The 15,493-nt window shown below is 39.8% G+C and overlaps 1 protein-coding gene across 1 annotated transcript in view; it reads left to right on the top strand.

The window, feature by feature from the left end:
* The window catches only part of pdia5 (protein disulfide isomerase family A, member 5), a 76,213-nt gene extending 60,720 nt beyond the window's left edge, over positions 1-15,493 (top strand). The window contains exons 15-17 of the mRNA XM_042427065.1: positions 5,074-5,144; positions 12,073-12,207; positions 13,040-15,493. Of these exons, the coding sequence (XP_042282999.1) occupies positions 5,074-5,144; positions 12,073-12,207; positions 13,040-13,120 (287 nt within the window). The 3' untranslated portion in view covers positions 13,121-15,493. The remainder of the gene's footprint in view (positions 1-5,073; positions 5,145-12,072; positions 12,208-13,039) is intronic.

The raw sequence follows: 15,493 nt of genomic DNA, 5'->3' as shown, positions 1-15,493 counted from the left end.
CTATGGAGCTATTTTGTATGTTTCGTACACATATGTATGTGCATGTGGATGATGTGATACAAAGTCCTGCCAATGGTTCCCACAGCAAAGGCTGTGAAGGAGAAGGCTGCAAGTTAGTGAACATGGATGTAGATAATGCAGGATTTAAAATACTTTTAAAAAATCCATTTTGAAAATACATTCAACACTTTTGTTAGACCTTAAGGATACATGCAATATGTTTTTGTGAGTACAACTAAATGTAAACGTAACTTGGTTGTTGCAAACTTAGTGGTAACAACTCTTGAGAGCCTGGTTAGAATAGCCAATGTCAACAATGGGAATATATTATGTCTTTGTGCATTTTGAGCAAATTTAAGAGATAGGATGTAGCATACTATGATTTCTAGGCAATATGGCTTGAATCTGAGGAAGAGCAAGTTCACTTTACCACTCTATACTGAATATCCAATTAAGGGACATCTTGATGCTTGATGCAAATTCCTGAAGCCAGGTTCCAACATCTGATGGAAAGACTGAAACCAGAAAAGTAGATGCTGTTTGGTCTTTTTTGTGCTTGTGATGCAGTGGAAGAGAGGCTACTTCACTGTTTGTGTGATTAACGTGGCCTTCCTGCATTTTATTTGAGCTTTTTTAATTTTTCTGTTTTCTGTCTGCATGTTTTCATCGCCTTTGAGTTGGAATATGTTCTATTGAAGTGGTGGACTTTGGAGTAAATAAAGCAAAGCACTGCCTATCTTTTCTACTGGGATTTGTGGATTTTTGGATTATTCAACATGAAGTTTTTCCTACCTGCTCTATTGGGATCCCTTTTCTCCAGAGGTTGTCTTTTCCAGAGGCTGTCTTTTCCTCCAGCTTGCCAGCTCAGGTGTGCCACAAAGCCATGTTCGGCTCCCCTGCACACTCTATCAGTGTGGAAATCACCAATAGCTGCACTATCACTGATGGACTGGGTTTTTTCTTCAACTGGAGCTCCCTTCATTTTTGCTGTAATGATCTCCACTGTGTGACTGTGACTGTGGCTTTTATCAACACTGCCATTCTGGCCAAACAACACAACTGCTTTAATTATTTTGTCCTACACCACCACACAGCTATGGTGTTTACGCAGCTTTCTAATTACACTCGACAAGGGGTTTTTAACCCACTGCCAAGAGTTTGGGATTTTAAGAAACTTTACATCCATAGAGGCTTGTGCCTTGGTACCAATGTGGAATATGGAAGCAAAACAAACTTGGGCACCATCTTTGGAAAATTGCAAGACTACCTTACACCAGGCGAGACACAAAATATGGAGTGGATCACAGTGTACTGCGCAGTTTGCAGAGACTTCCAACCTTAGCTCTGTTTCCTGCTACCATGGAACTATTTAATACTAAATCTCTCACCAATAAATCCCTCCTCATACTTGACCACATCTTGGACAAGTGGCTTGATGTCATGTTCCTAACAGAAACCTGGCACAAACCAGGGGACTACTCTGTGCTTAATGAGGCCTGCCCTCCTGGCTATAGTTATTTGGAAAAAGCCCACAGCTCTGGCCACGGTGGTGATTTAGCAATCGTACACCAGGCCGAATTGAAATTTCCCCTGCCTATGCCAGATCTTTCTTCAATTGAATGCCTTGCTCTAAAATGTAAACCTCCATACTCGATGATGGTACTTCTCATCTACCATCTCCCCAAACCAAACTTATCTTTCCTCCCTGAGATACAAAACCTCCTCACCTCACTCTGCTCCATGTCAACCAACATTGTCATTGTTGGTGATATGAGTATACATGTTGACAACCCCTCCTGTCATTTTGCAGTGACAGGAGGGGTTGTAAAGTGCTGCATTGACCCAGCCATCATGACCATGTACCTCCAGCACATCACCTGTCTAGCTTCTGCATCAGTGGATGAACTAGTGGCACTCTATAATACATCTCTGAGCAGTGTCTTTGATCTTCATGCCCTGTCAAGACACGTGAGGTCAATTTTTTGTGCTCTGCTCCCTGGTTCACTCGTGACCTGCGGAAGATTAAAACAGCTGAAAGTGACCTGGACAACAGTTCAGACGCTCTGGGCTTGCTGTCCATGGACTGGCCTTCCATGAACATCAAAGGACTTACTCAAAGTTCCTTAAAGATGCTCGGTCACAGTTCTACTCCAACCTAACTAATAACAATCCTGGCAACCTTATGAATCTTTTACCACTATAAATCATCTCCTGAAGCCACAATCATCTTCCCCAGTTGAGGCTACAGAGGAGCAATGTAACAGCTTCATTGACTTTTTCAGAGTCAAGGTCAACAACATCTGCTCTCTAATATCCAGCTCTTATTCTCAGCCTCCTCCTGTCATCAACCCTCTGTCTGGGAGCTTGCTATCTCTACTCCATTTATACTGGCGTCAGGCAGAGCCACATTGAGGAAATCCTCAGGAAGATGAAACCCTATACTTGTGCCCTGGACCCCATTCCCACAGCTCTGCTCAAATCCCCTTTCATCCCCTTTCTCAGCCCTCTGATCACCCAAGCTGTCAAACTCTCCCTTCAAACCGGTAGTGTTCCATCTTCCCTTAAAGTTGCAGTCATCTGCAAGAAGCCCACCCTGGACCCAGAGGTTCTTGCCAGCTGCAGACCTATCTCCAACCCCCCTTTCCTGTCTAAGGTTATGGAGAAGGTGGTTAATTCTGAGCTTCAGGACCACCTTAAACACAACAACCTATTTGAAAAATTTCAGTCATATTTTCCTTTAGCACACAGCACTGAAACAGCTCTGCCCAGGGTTGTGAATGACTTGCTGATGACAGCTGATGCAGGTCCCCTTCTCTCCTGATTCTCCTTGACCTGAGCACTGCATTTGACACTGTGCATCACACTATCCTCTTAGAGCGCCTCCACACCACCATTGCACCATCAGATTCTGCATTTAAGCAGTTTCAGTCCTTCGTTTCCGGTAGGACAGAGTATGTCTCACCGGTAGTATGCAGGTCTAGATCGCTTTCTGTCACCTGTGGTGTTCCGCAAGGATCAATTCTCAGCTCCATCCTGTTTATCCTCTACATGCTCCCCCGTGGATGTGTCAACAGCAGACATGGGATGTATTTTCATTGCTATGCTGATGATACCCAGCTGTACATCAGAACTGCCCAAGCACTCCTGCTGCCATGTCACACCTCAGCACGTGTCTTAAGGAAATAAAGATGATAAAGAGATAAAGATAAAAGATGAGCACAAATTTCCTCCAGTTACACAGCAGTAAAACTGAAACTCTCCTTATTGGCACTCCACACCAGATTCAGTCATCTCATACCTCATCTCACCTTTGACAGCCAGGACATCCCCCTTTCCTCCTCAGTCACTAATGTGGGTGTTTGGTTTGACCCTCAGCTGACTTCTTATGACCATATAAGACATCTAAAACCTCTTTCTACCATCTCATAAACATCTCTAAACTCTGTTCTCTCTAAACCAGTACATTCAGAGCAGCGCTGCCAGGATCCTGATGAGAGCGTGAAAACATGAGCACATAACACGAATTCTGTTTTCATTGCACTGGCTCCCTGTCTCCCTATCTCCCTCAGGATTGACTACAAAGTTCTGCTATTCGCATAGAAATCCATCAATGGACATGTGCCTCCATACCTACAGAAACTGATCATACCACAAATCTCCACCCGCACCCTCAGATCTGCCAGCAGCTTGCTCCTCCGGGCCCCCAGTACTAAGCTCCGTACCATGGGGGAACGACCATTCTGCTCTGCATCTTGCTTATGGAATAGCCTTCCTAACCATCTGAGGGCAGCACAGACCCTAGTCTCTTTTAAGAAAAATGCCTAAAAACCTTTCTATTCAAGAAGGCTTTTTCATCTTAACTCTTGTTACTATTTATTTTGTTGTGTGTTATATGTTATTAATACTAAAGCACTTTGAGTTTCACTATGAATGAAAAGTGCAGTAAAAAATTAAGTGTATTATTATTATTATTATTATTATTATTAGAGGAGCAGATTATGTAAATAGTTTTAGAATAAGATGTTCAGCAATAACATATGGGTGTGATGTTCAGGTGTCCATATACTCAGTATCAGCATTAGTAAACTTATGGACAAACTGTCACAGAGAAAAATATGCTCCCTTAAACAAATTAAAGCAGTAAACTACATCGAAAGGTATTGTTAATTTTGCAACTCTTTTTCACAGGCTGACACTGCTGATTTAATCCTACATGCGTACATGAAAGCTTTCATCCAGCCACCCTCTGCCTGCTTGCTTTTTTTCAAAGTCAAAAGTTGATGCTGCCTTTTTTTCACCTGTCCCATTTCAAAAGCGGCAACAACAGATTTATTGTAATAAATAGAAGAGGAACTGGGTGCTTGACATGAACAGGAAAAATCAAAACAACAGAGCAGTGCCTTCAGAAAGTTGAAGTTCAACTGAAATTCAAAGGAAAAAGATGTCAGTACATTGATTGCTGTTTGATTGCAAGTGCAGTGCAAAAACACATCCGTCCCTACGTAGCAAGATGTATCTAGAATCAAAAAAAATATTTACCCTCACAAATTATAAGTCACACAAGCCTGTCAGTTCTTATTACTTAGTTCGATCTTTTTGCCTCCATCTGCTAGAAGTGAAATTGCCCACTGGAAATGTGATGTGTGGTTGTGGTACCTAGTGGTGCATTTGTGCACGTATTGACATACTGTATACATATGCCTGCTGGAGCAGAGAGAGCCAGGGAGGTTGTGTTTATGACAGCAATAAAGAGATTTATAGTTTTTCATAACATACAAGTGAACCATCTCTAATGTGGAATAAACCTTTAAGTAACTGCAGGGTTTAATAGGGTTATAATGTTCCATAGGGCCGCATGCTTTATGAACATGTTTGAGATTGAGTAAATGATGTACGGAAGTGATTTTGTTTGTATTTGTGATGTGTGCATACAGGTAATATAAGTGTCGTGTTTATGTGTCATTAGAATCTGTGTGAGATGCTGTTTAGGATTTGAAGCTAGATGCCGTGGTGTAAGTGTGTTCTTCCTGATAAGCTGTAATAATGTTCCATCTGTGTATTCTCCTATTTCAGGGTGTCCACACTGTAAAAACGCTGTCCCCCACTTCACCACTGCAGCAGAGCTATTCAAAGAGGACCGCAAGGTAAGTGTTTCCTCTTCACATATACAGCACAAGTACATACATATTTTCATACCAAGCTGTAATGGTGCTGCAGGGATCCTTCAAGCTCACGCTAACACTCAAAGTAACAATTCAACAATTTTAGAAAATGCCATCATATCAACAGTTAGTCACCTCTGTGTCCAGAACAAAGAACATGTTTAGCCTAGCTTAGCACAAAGACTGGAAGCAGGAAGAAACAACTCTAAACTGTCTTCTTAACTTATTTATTTCTTAGCTAGACAGCCAGACATAATGCATCCAAAAATTTGCTAGGGTTTGCAGTTACAACACTGCTTAAACTAGGGATGTGCCGATCCAATATTGATATTAGATACTGACTCAAATAGCTGCATCAGTTATCGGTGATAATAGGGCCAATCTATTCAATTTAATTCTATGTTTATGTCTACGTGTGCATACTACATCATGCATCAGCAGCACGCTGGTAGACCCAGCCATTTCATGCTTGCTATGCCAACAAGTTCTACGGCTTTTTTTTACTAAGTTACTTGTTTATACTACTTGTGTGAATTGTGATTTAATTTATCAAGTTTGTTTGCACTAGTTTGCAACTTAATTGTGATGTAATGTTTACATTTTGTTCTTATTTGATGCAGTTGTATTGTTTTATACTGGAATTTTATTTCCTGACCAATTTGTTGCTGCATTTAAAAGGTTTACACATGTATTGTAATTCCTGATCATTTTGAAGATTCTTTACCAAGTTGTTGATGCACGATTAGTCATTATTTTAATAATAAGAATTCAGTAAATTCATATCTATGTAGTTATTTGTTACATTTTGTTTTACAAAGTTAGGAAAGCAATGTTTAAGTCAAGCCTGATGTTGCCTTACACATAAAACAATGATCCAAGTCCACACATTTAGGCATACCACTTATTAATTAAACACTGGTGTCAGATTGGCACTCAGTATCGGCCAATAGCCAAAGCCCAGGTATCAGTATCAGGACTGAAAAAGTTGGATCGGTGCATCTCTAGCTTAAACTGGCAACCCCAATATGAGGAGAGGATTTCAAAGATGCTGCATTTAGGTTACGTGGGTAATTGGGGAACGCTTTTACATGCACTGTAGTAGCCTGGTTATTGTAAATCTGTATATACATGCAGCAGATCAGTAACCAGATTTCTCTCCTACCCCCAGACTTTAACTGTAATAGTGATAGAAGACACTGTTTCCTGACTTTTTTTGTTGTGTGTGTGTGTGTGTGTGTGTGTGTGTGTGTGTGTGTGTGTGTGTGTGTGTGTGTGTGTGTGTGTGTGTGTGTGTGTGTGTGTCAGAGCAGACTGACAGCACAGTGAGAGAGAGACAGGCAAGCAGACGGAGTGGAGCTTTCCCTCACAGCGCAAAAGTGTCTGAATTTAACAGTCGAATGTTCAACAGAGGAAAATGGTTTATTTAGATTCCGACAGGCTACTTTATTTTAGTTTCAGTTTTAGTCAAAAATTGATGGAGTTGTTTTAAGTACAAGGATGCATCGCAACATGTTATGATCTCTCCTTTCATCCAGCCACTCTGTGCTGTGCTTTCCCTGTCTGCAGTCTATTGTTATGCATATGCTCACATGTAAAAAGCTGTTTAAGAAACACAGTTACATATATACATGGTGGAGAAATCTGCATTCTCCAGGAGCAATCTACCTGTGGAACCTAGTTTTCTCTTATTCCCTACCCCAATTACAGAAACCAGGTTTCTTGTTTACATGAAATTTAAGAAATTATCCTTCCGGAGAAAGCAGACTGTAACCTGGTAACTAAAGTGCATGTAAAGCACTGAGTGTTTACAATTTCTAAATGTTTTTAGTACACAAGTTGCACTGTGTAAATAACAATGTAAAAAGTTAAGCTAGCTGTTTCCCTCTGCTTCCAGTCTTTGTGCTAAGCTATGCTAATCACATCCTGCACATACAGTATATCTGTACTGCACACACAGAAAGGAAATTGATATCAGTCTCAGCAGACCGAAGTAAACAAGCATATTTTTCAAAATGTCAGAGCATTATTGTAAATTGCATTCATAAAGCATAATGAAATTACATATTTACTACTTACAGTATGGTCAGCACATTTTCTGTACTGTATGTACAGCAGTCACACACAAACTGGATTTAGATGCTCAAATGTAACGATAAGTAAACTTTATACTCACTGTTTTATCTATTATTTGCTGCACGTTTTTTTGTTTTTTTTAACTTATACTCATCATATATGTTTTATACAATAAGCAGCTTTTCTGAAATGAGCAAACATGACTGCAGCCACATTATGTATAGTCAAAATGTAAAATCTTAAAACAGCGGTAACTTAAAAACTTCATCCTCATTTCTAATATTTGTCTGCATATGTCAGTTAGAAATTTGACCACATAGCTAAAAACCACCTATCTTATCAAATCTTCAGCACACACAGGCCTTTGGGGTCATTGAAGGTTCAAACAGTCACAACAAGACATGTTCATCTTCATTCTCCATCATCTCCACTCCCTCTCATTCCTTTTCCCTCCGGACTCATGTCCCAGCACACTCCCACTCCCGCTCTTCCCTGTAAATAGTAATACCCTCTGACTGCACGGCTCAGTATTTCCAAACCTCTTCAACTGTGTGACTCACACATACACACACACACTGAAAAAATGTAGGCGCGTGTCTGGCATTACTTGTTGCTACGATTTATCATCTGAAACTGACACTCACTGACACGGCTTTTAATTTGAAAATGAGGGCTTTTAATTTGAAATGGACACAGGAAATGGCAGCATCCGGCCAACCAGTGGTGTAACTTCATCACTCAGTCAGTCAGTCATGGACTTCCCTGTTTATGTTGCTGTCCAGCCAAAAATACATCAAATGGTTTGATTGTAAAGCGGCATTGTGATGCTTAATGTTAACCTCACATTGTTTCAGTGGTGCTCAGGCTGTAGAGGCTCTGTCATCCATTTGGAATTTTTCAAAATCATTGTCAGATGGTGTGAAACAGTGACGTGTCCTTAACAACTTAGTCATCCATTTTTATGAGGCAATCCTTTGTAACATTCTTCAACAACATTAAACCTCAAGAGATGAGCTCAAAGTGTTTATGTACAAGTCTTCAAGTACTGCCCTTCAACTGCAACCTCAGGAACTGGTATATATCTTTTTGTTGGTTCTTTCAATCTCAAAGTAAACAATGATATACATAATCAACAGTAAAATAACAGTAACAGCCAAAATATAACTGACTCAGATATGTTGTCTTTGCAGCACAGGAAGAAATAAAAGTTGGAACATAAACTGTAAAAAATGTTTGTATGTCAAAGGCTGTGAGACACTGGTCAGTCAAGCAAACATAAGCATAAGCTGGAACAATGATTCTCAAAATGACCACTAAGAAACACAGTCTACTGTATTGAAACCACCTGATTGAAAAAAAATATTGACTTTGTATTTTAGGAGAGAAGTTAGGACTTTCAGAACAGTCAGAGACGGGTTTTTTTTTTTTTGCAATTCAGTATCTAGTGGCCACAACAGCTTAAGGCACTTTGGCACCTTTTCACTATACACCTGCGGTGCTTGGATCTGAATCTCCACAAGCTGCCATACCAGGGGACCTTCCTATTTCTGAAGGTCATATAAATGCAGAAGTTTAAGATCTCTTTCCTCTCGCCGTCCCTCCAGTGGCCAGTGGAGGTGTGAAGTTGCGTTTGAACAGGAGTAAATCTGAGAACTGGGCATGTGTTTACTTCTATTTATAAAGCTGAGCCCCAGTGTATTGTACCAGGCCAGTGTTGATCACAGTCTATTAGCTGCCCTTGCCTCATTTACCAAAGACAAACACAAGCTTAGCTTCGGCTTTGAAGACGCAAACAATTAAAACGCCTCATTCAGTGCTTTATGACGGCAGGGGAGCTGTGTACAGGGTTTGTTTTAAGCTGTTTGTCATTTCCCCAAATTCCAATCAATAGCAGCATTAAAGGTTCAGAATGGCTTGAACTGCTTGTTTTCCCAAAAATGTCTGATGTCACTAATGAGAACACTGTTTTATCACAGACCTGCCTAAGGAAAATGGCTCACTACTGGTGCAGCTGCTTCACCTCTACAGTTCATGCACTGAACAGAAATATACTGTGATTACATTAGTTCTATACATATCACACTCTTCCTTTAGCTTTAACTTGCTGGAAAACCATGAATGTTTAATGTGACCTCATTTTTCAAGTAGGTGTAAACACAACAAAGAGTTTCTTGCTTCTTAACTTGTATTCTATTGGTTTATAGTTCAAAATAATCCCATAATGTGTGAAATCATAATTTCAGTTTATTACAATTTAGATCTTAGTTTCATAGTTTTGGGCATGAGTATTGTACTTGCTTTTGTTTTGACCTCCAAATAAATTACTAAACTGTTGGATTGACTATTTTTAATATACATAATAATGGAAGTATAAGAAAAATACTATGCAAATCCCTGTATTGTAGCTCTACTAAAGATACTTTCTAGTGTCTCTTACAGATACCTGATATGCATCCTTGCTAGAAAGGGCAGTGTGCTTTACAATCATATCTTTACTGTTTAATTCTAGCATATTTTAGTAATATTAATCACTGTAAATCTAGATTCATTTCTTTTTGCCTGAACAACAAAGTTTTTTTGCCCTGAATAGTGTCTGCAGGCTTTCCTGTCATGCAGCATACAGCCCCAACAGCCTTCACCAATAAAGTAGAGTAGCATGAGAGGCGAAAAGATGTGATTATTTTTTCTACTGGAAATTTCTCATTTCTTTTGAAGGTATCCACTAGTGTTGAGTTCCTTGCATCAGTGACCTGCCATGTTAATTCACTGTGCTCTTTCCTGTGTGTTAATTGAACACAATAGGCAGGTATGGCACCTTACATGGGTTAAGATACAGGAATAATTGAACATATAAAATAAATGGAAGAATATTTTATGTAACTATGGACGTTACATAGTCTTGTCTTTAATATAGCTGATACAATTAAAGTAGTCCTTTATCTACTCCAGCACCAGTCTTGCAGACCACTTTTTGGCATCCATGTTCAGTATTTTAAAGTAGGGGTACTTTGTTGTGAGAACAGAGCTGGTTCTGAGTTTGATTACCGCTCTGTGTTTCATTATACAGGATTGAGACCAGGCCAACTGGTAATATGCTGCTCCTCACAAATTTTGCAGTCGGATCAATTACATGATGTGGGGTCCTCTGTCACTTGAAGATAGATCAATAGCGGAATTGGCTACAGACCCTTGGAAAACAACAACTCTACGACTTAATTTTCTCCTGTCAATTCACAGCAACTCTGATTAATTATTCACAGGGATGAGCAGTCGAATGGAGTCGCTCGTTGCTACTTCTGTTGTCGCTGCTGCTTAAAGTACTCAGCGTGTATCTCACACTGTCCTAACTCAGCGGTCAAATATAAAAAGGATTTCAAATTGTAAAGAGTATATGTTGGTGAACTGCCAAGGTACATGAAGGAGTAGGAGGATTTTACACAGTGTTGTCAGCTAAATTTCTGTTGACTATCCTTCTTTTTTAGAAGTGAACTCTTCAGTACTGTTGAATACACACAGCTTGTCGCAAGTCCGTTAAAACATCTTTTTGCTGGAGCACATGGAGGCCTAGTTTGAGACACCTGATCAACAGACCATAGATGAGTGATATCCCTTTATAGGCTATTTCCTTCCCTGTTGTTGCTTTGTGTTAGCAGATGTCTATGCTGCTGATGCAGATGGAGCCAACACTCAACAACAGTGTACTCCTCTCAAAATATGTCAGCCCTCATGCAGATTCTCACATTTGAGTATTTGTATTTGCATAATAAAAAACTAGAGGCACTTGTATTTTGTACTGTAATTAGAACAAGTTTTGATCATCACGTCACGGTAGGATGCGTAGGAAAAGTGTCCAATATGTTTTCCCTCCTGCAGCAGATCTGTCATTTCCACATACATCTCGAGCAGACAGATGGACGGGGAGTGTTTATTTGATGGTGACAAGTTCAATGTGCAGCACTCAGTACCATGAAAGAGGGTGACATTTCAGCTGTCCAAAAGGACACGCTGAGCGAGCCATGTATCAGCGAGGCGGCATATACGCCTCATTGGGGCGGCTTGTCTCTAATCGATGAAACAGCCTCGCAACATAAATCTCCCATGTTGTTTTTATGTAGGAGTGATTGTTGTGGGATTTTTTTTTTTTCTCCACCACCCACTCCAGACAGTTGAAGTGAAGAGCAATGTATCATGTCATTTCTTGTAACCTGGAAAGGGAAACTAGAGGTCTAAATTTGGATGACGAGAATGTGCTGAGCCTGCTCATCGCCAGAGCAGCTAAAAATCTCTAAGCACTTGTCGTAAATGCCCCTTTTACAGTTGTTGAAAAATGGACTCCTCTACTACGTTCTCTTGTAATATTCAGCATGTGTATTTTTTTAGTATTGATCTACAATTATAATAAAGTTTTCTTGCTCTGAATATATAGTTAGTGCTTAAGAGACACAGAAACAATAACTAATTGAAACAAAACAATAAAAATGTCAGGTGTGAATTAAAATCATTATTATAGAGCAATAGAACTGGGGAAATAAATATAATGAGAGAATATGAAGCCAAATAATACTTCATATAAACTCCAGAATGTTTTCGGAGGCGAAAGACGTTGCAGATCTCGCCAGCTTTAATGCCCAAAGGAAGGGAAAACAAGAACCTACATTAAAATGAATCATCTTTAGCATTGTTTTTATTATCAGTGGAGAGGAGCAGAACACATGTAAAAAAAAAAATACACAGTTTTCACGTTTTCATTGTGTAACCTTTCCACAAGTGAAATTCCTAGCTCTGTGTTGTATTATACTTTGTATACACTGACGGTGATTGCTCTCTTCTTCTTCAGATCGTCTATGCTGCTGTGGACTGTACAAGAGGACAGAACCATGAGCTTTGTAAGCAGGAAGGGGTGGAGGGATACCCAACATTTAACTACTACAACTATGGCAAGTTTGTGGAAAAATACAATGGAGATCGTGGGGTAAGTTGTACTGCACCTACTCTCATACTCATTTATGTCACTTGTTGTTTGCACGCTCAACATGTAAAGAGAATCCCCTCCTTTACTTTGGCACAGAAGTAAGCTGTTATAACCTCATAAGTGATTTAAACCTATTAAGTAATAGTATGGCACGCATGAGCTCTGTGCATAAGCTCCCTTAACAACACCACAGAGTTCAATGCTTGATGAGAATGCTAATTTGGCCACTTTGAAAGATTAAATATCTGGTTTACTCCCTAAAATGGGTCACTGTGGTTTGGAAATACTGCTTCTCAATGTTGATTTTCACTCACTGTAGAAAAATGTTTGAACAGTTATCACTATGACTCATTTATTTTGCATTTCAGAAGTAATGCTGGATATTGTTAGGTCATAGAGGGTGGCTGTTGTTTGCACTGTTTTACACCCTTTTTTTGTGTACAGAGCACCTCAAGTTGATAGAAATATTGAGTTTATTGAATCCTTTATGTATTTGTGAAAGGATTCTCAAGGGCCATAGTCATGCACACAGCTCAGCTCAACCTTAAGTAGAGTATGAGACAATTGACAGCAAAGAATAATGCAAGCACTTTTTGGATAGGGCTTAATATTTTGGATAGGGTTTCAGCAAATTGACTTTGAACTTGGCAACAATATCTGGAGTCTGTGTTTACTTCTCTTATCTCAGTGCTGTCAGGCCAAGTTGAGCTAATGTTTAGTGACAAGACTGTGATTTTTAAAAAGGGAATTTCAAGACTAAAATAATACTTAAAGATTTTAAGTCATCACTAAAAACTGAGCCGTTGTCACTCTAACTGTCCCTCACCCACAGGAGGTGGGCTTCACTGGCTTCATGCGCAGCCTAAGAGGACGTGATCAGGAAAAGGTTGTCAAGAAGAAGGAGGAGCTCTGAGGGCGGCGTGCACTGCGCAGTTTGTCATTGCACTGTGACCCTTGACCCTGGCAAGGGCCCTATCAGCACTGACATGGGAGACTTGATGACCTCAGTGAAAGGCTATTTTTTATACCATGGTGATCACGTTTGTAATAATACCAACAGAGTACCTACAGTCAGACCGACCACTTGAGACTTCTTTTTTCATGGATATTCTGATGGGCAGAAAATACACAAACAAAAAAACTTCTTCCTTTTTTTTTTTGCCCAAACACTGTGACTGCATATGTGAAAAGCTACACCCTATACTGTATCTATGCAATACTGACCCCTGCTTAGCCCTGTGGGGGTCTGCACCCATGGTGGGGGGTGGTGGTGGTGGGAATCCTTCGTTAAAGGTGGAGGCTGCACTGTCTGTCACTCTATAGGGGTCCTAATCCAGTCCCATCAACCCTGCTGTGTCTCCAGAAGAGACTAATGTTGATACACCTGTTGGTTCCCGTATTTTTGTACAGAACCTTCATGTCTCCAGTCCAGAGCCATCCAGAATATTGCTTTGTTATCCTCTCAGATCCATTAGAAGATAACTGTAATTAACAGTGACATCTGAAAAATCCCAAAGCTAGTAAAATGTGAAGTGCTACTGTAGGTAATGAGGTACTGTAGCAATGTAGAGGAAGTGAAATTATGGCCAAATGGTCAATATTCTGCATGATTCTGGGCCACCATGATTAAATTTGCTTTTAGAAAATACTTTGTTTTTTTGTTTTCATTTTGTTTTGCTTAAAACTGTGGCCTTAAAAATAAAAAATAGCTGGAATTGCAGAAGTATAGTGATGAAGAGAAGGGAATGAGAGGCCTGGTGCCCTTGCAATTTCCTCAAGTCACGGACCAGAGCAAGCAAAGGAGAAGAAAAAAAAAAAAAAGATGAAATGCCAAATATTACTACGCATAGCCCTTGATATTTCTATGCTTCATACATTTCCAAATATTAACAACATTCACAGCTGTAGTTTTACCTCTTTTACCTCCACTGTTGTTCATTCAAAATGAGATTTCATCCATGTTTGGATGAGGGAAGGGCTCATTTACATAAGCATGGGAGACGCTCTAGTATGGTTGCTAAATATTGCATGTTGATAATAAAATGTCCGCAACATGAATCTTGCCCCTGTCCACTGATGTGATCACAAATTCAACACCATAGTTCACAGTCTTCTCTGTATTCACTCATTGTTCAGGGAAACGCTGGAATAATTCAGACCACTGGTCTATACTGGTTGGACATTCAGGGTGTTGATTTAAGGGTCCCCAGTTTGTTTTATGGCAATGTGTTTCTGCAAGAGTAAAAATGACAGCACTCTGGCCAGTTTTGCCTCAATGTGTCATGCCTTGGTCTGGAATTGCTTGGCTTGGGTTAGACTGGACAGTGCTCTCCCATGTCTTCCATCATAATTAAAGGAGGACTTCGCAGTACATCCAAGGAGTAATTATGTATTAAGTAAGCGAAGACTCCAGTCTCCCTCCCGCTTCTCACAGTGTAACACCATCATCAATTCGGGGTCATTATCTTTACCTTTGTGGCACTTTTCTTAATGCTATGTGTTTTCAACTCCCACGCTTCGGCCGCTATAAATATTTAAAGGCTTATCTGTAGCTGAACTTGTGTTTTATTATTCAAGACTTTGGTTTCTTTCATTATAAAAAAGGTTCTCAGGGATAGCGAAACACAATTAAAGGGAACTAGTTTGTTTGTAATTTTGCATTCCAGTTGAATAATTTTGAGCCCATAGGTCACCAAATTAAATATTGTTTACATTTGTATCCCAAGGAAAATCAAAAATGAATGATCCTTTTTCTGTGCTGTATCATGACAACATGTATTGAATAAGATGTACTGTCAGTAGATGTTACTGAACCATTTCTTGTCAAACATAAACATTGTGATTCTTAATGGACTCGTTCCATGTGAAACTGTCTCAAATGTTCTGGCTGGCACCAAACACTGTTTTTTGTGTTGAGTGTTCAATGTGACTATTTCATGGTATGCAAGAGCATTTTGGAAGAGCGCTTTATACAGTTAGGTGTTGACATATCGCTGTAATTAGGTGTTCAGTCTCCTCTCGAGGGGAAACAATTATCATTGTTTACTTTGTCCATTTGTTTTCTTTGGGAGCCTCCGCAGACATCACACGTATGTTGAATTATAGAAGGACCACCTCTATCTTATCCCAAAGGTATCCATGTTGTGTGGGAATTTGTCACACTTATGCCAAGAAGTCATTGTTGCCTCTGTTGATTTTCTGTGCCCAGCCATATGTACAGTTTTGCCCCTTACACTAAGGACCTTGTGAGATGAAAAACAAATAAAGTCAAAACCTTTCCAAAACA

This window comes from Thunnus maccoyii, chromosome 11, assembly GCF_910596095.1.
Source record: "Thunnus maccoyii chromosome 11, fThuMac1.1, whole genome shotgun sequence".
NCBI lineage: Eukaryota > Metazoa > Chordata > Actinopteri > Scombriformes > Scombridae > Thunnus > Thunnus maccoyii.
This window is presented reverse-complemented; position numbering and strand designations above follow the sequence as displayed.